Source organism: Echinops telfairi, unplaced genomic scaffold (assembly GCF_000313985.2).
Source record: "Echinops telfairi isolate 266 unplaced genomic scaffold, ASM31398v2 ScPeMD7_2396;HRSCAF=2966, whole genome shotgun sequence".
NCBI lineage: Eukaryota > Metazoa > Chordata > Mammalia > Afrosoricida > Tenrecidae > Echinops > Echinops telfairi.
The window spans coordinates 1-1,566 of NW_022106294.1; the positions used below are offsets into that span (position 1 = coordinate 1).

A 1,566-nucleotide genomic window follows, 5' to 3' on the forward strand; every position below is an offset into this window, starting at 1 on the left:
TGGGCTAATGTTGTACTTTTGGGCTTGGGCAGCACTGGGTTGGGATGTTTTCTTGATGTGCACTTAACCTTTATATAAAGCTCTCTCATACGTGAGTTTCTGTGGACTTGTTTCTCTGAAGGACCCAGACTAACACATGCAGCAAACACACTTGGCTGCTACCAGAAAGGTTGGGAGCCTGAGCACACGCAGAGGTATGTTGGGAGGAAGTCCTGAGTTTTTAAAAGCTTGCCAGAAACCAGCCTTTAAAAACCCTGTAAGCAGTGCTCCATCTTGATACCCATGGAGAGATCCGCAGGAGTTGACGTTGCACCGAGGGGAACTGGGTTTTTATAGGGAGATGACCTCTCTGCCCTGACCTGAGGATGGCCTGTCCCCGCGGCTGGGGCGGCAGGCCGGTCACGTGGTGCGTTTGTGTCTTTCAGGGTCAAGGGACCCGAGAAGGAGGAGAAGTTGCGACGGGCGGTCAAGTGGGTCGTGAAGTGTGACGTGACCCAGAGCCAGCCCCTAGGGCCCGTGTCCCTGCCCCCTGCGGACTGCCTGCTGACCACGCTGTGCCTGGACGCGGCCTGCCCGGACCTCCCCACCTACCGTGAGGCCCTCAGGAACCTTGGCAGCCTGCTCAAGCCCGGGGGCTTCCTGGTGATGGTCGATGCTCTGAAGAGTAGCTACTACACGATCGGCAAGCAGAAGTTCTCCAGCCTCTCGCTGGGCCGGGAGGCCGTGGAGGCCGCGGTCAGGGAGGCCGGCTACACCATCGAGCAGTTCCACGTCATCTCGCAGCCCTACTCCTCCACCACGGCCGACAACGAAGGGCTCTTCTCGCTGGTGGGGCGCAAGCAGAGCGGATCTGAGTGATGCTGCTCTGTGGCGCCCATTAAAGCCATCCCTTTACCTGCTGCGTGCTGACTTCCGTCTTTGCTTCCAAAGCCCTGGCTGTGGTGCGGACCGGAGGCTGTGCGCCCAGGGCCCGAGCCCTGGACCAGACCGCGTGCACCGTGCTCCATGCATGCGCTGGAACCAGGGAGGCTCCCAGGAGGCTCCCTTCTTAGACATGTCAGCCATGATGGTGCCAGGCCCACCCTGGGGCTGCTAAGGACACCCACAGGATGGTCTGCCCAGGTTATTGACTATATGTTTCCCAGGGGACTGCAGCCTCCTCCTCTCCCCGGGGCAGGTTTCTGCTGCCCTTCAACTCACTTGACCCTCAAGGAAGCTACCCCCCACGCACAGGCAGGCACACACTGTAGCCTCAGTGGCTGATGGCAGCTGCCCTGGGCCCAGTTCTCTGCGCTCTGCGCCATGCGGGAGCCTCCCCCACCCCTGGTCCGCAGCAGTGGGAGGCTCCCCAATGGCGCAGAGCGCAGGGAACTGGCCCAGGGCGCCCTGCCAGCACATGCCTCTCAGACAAGCATGTCCTCAGCCTGCCAACCCTAAATCAGGACCACAGCTTCTACACCTGAAACAACTTCCTCTACGTTGCTTTACAGGGGGCGGGGGTGTAAGGAGCAGCCTTCACTGGATCCGTTCCCTCTGGCCCACCTTGCCTCCCCAGCCCCAGAGACA

The 1,566-nt window shown here is 60.5% G+C and overlaps 1 protein-coding gene across 1 annotated transcript; it reads left to right on the plus strand.

The window, feature by feature from the left end:
• Window positions 1–425: 425 nt before the first annotated feature.
• Window positions 426–901, plus strand: LOC101646032 (nicotinamide N-methyltransferase-like; the record flags this gene model as incomplete). The annotated part of the gene is made up of 1 exon (XM_004717970.2): window positions 426–901. A coding segment is annotated over one exon (433 nt), but the record flags the coding sequence as incomplete, so codon positions are not given.
• Between the last annotated feature and the right edge of the window lie 665 nt (window positions 902–1,566).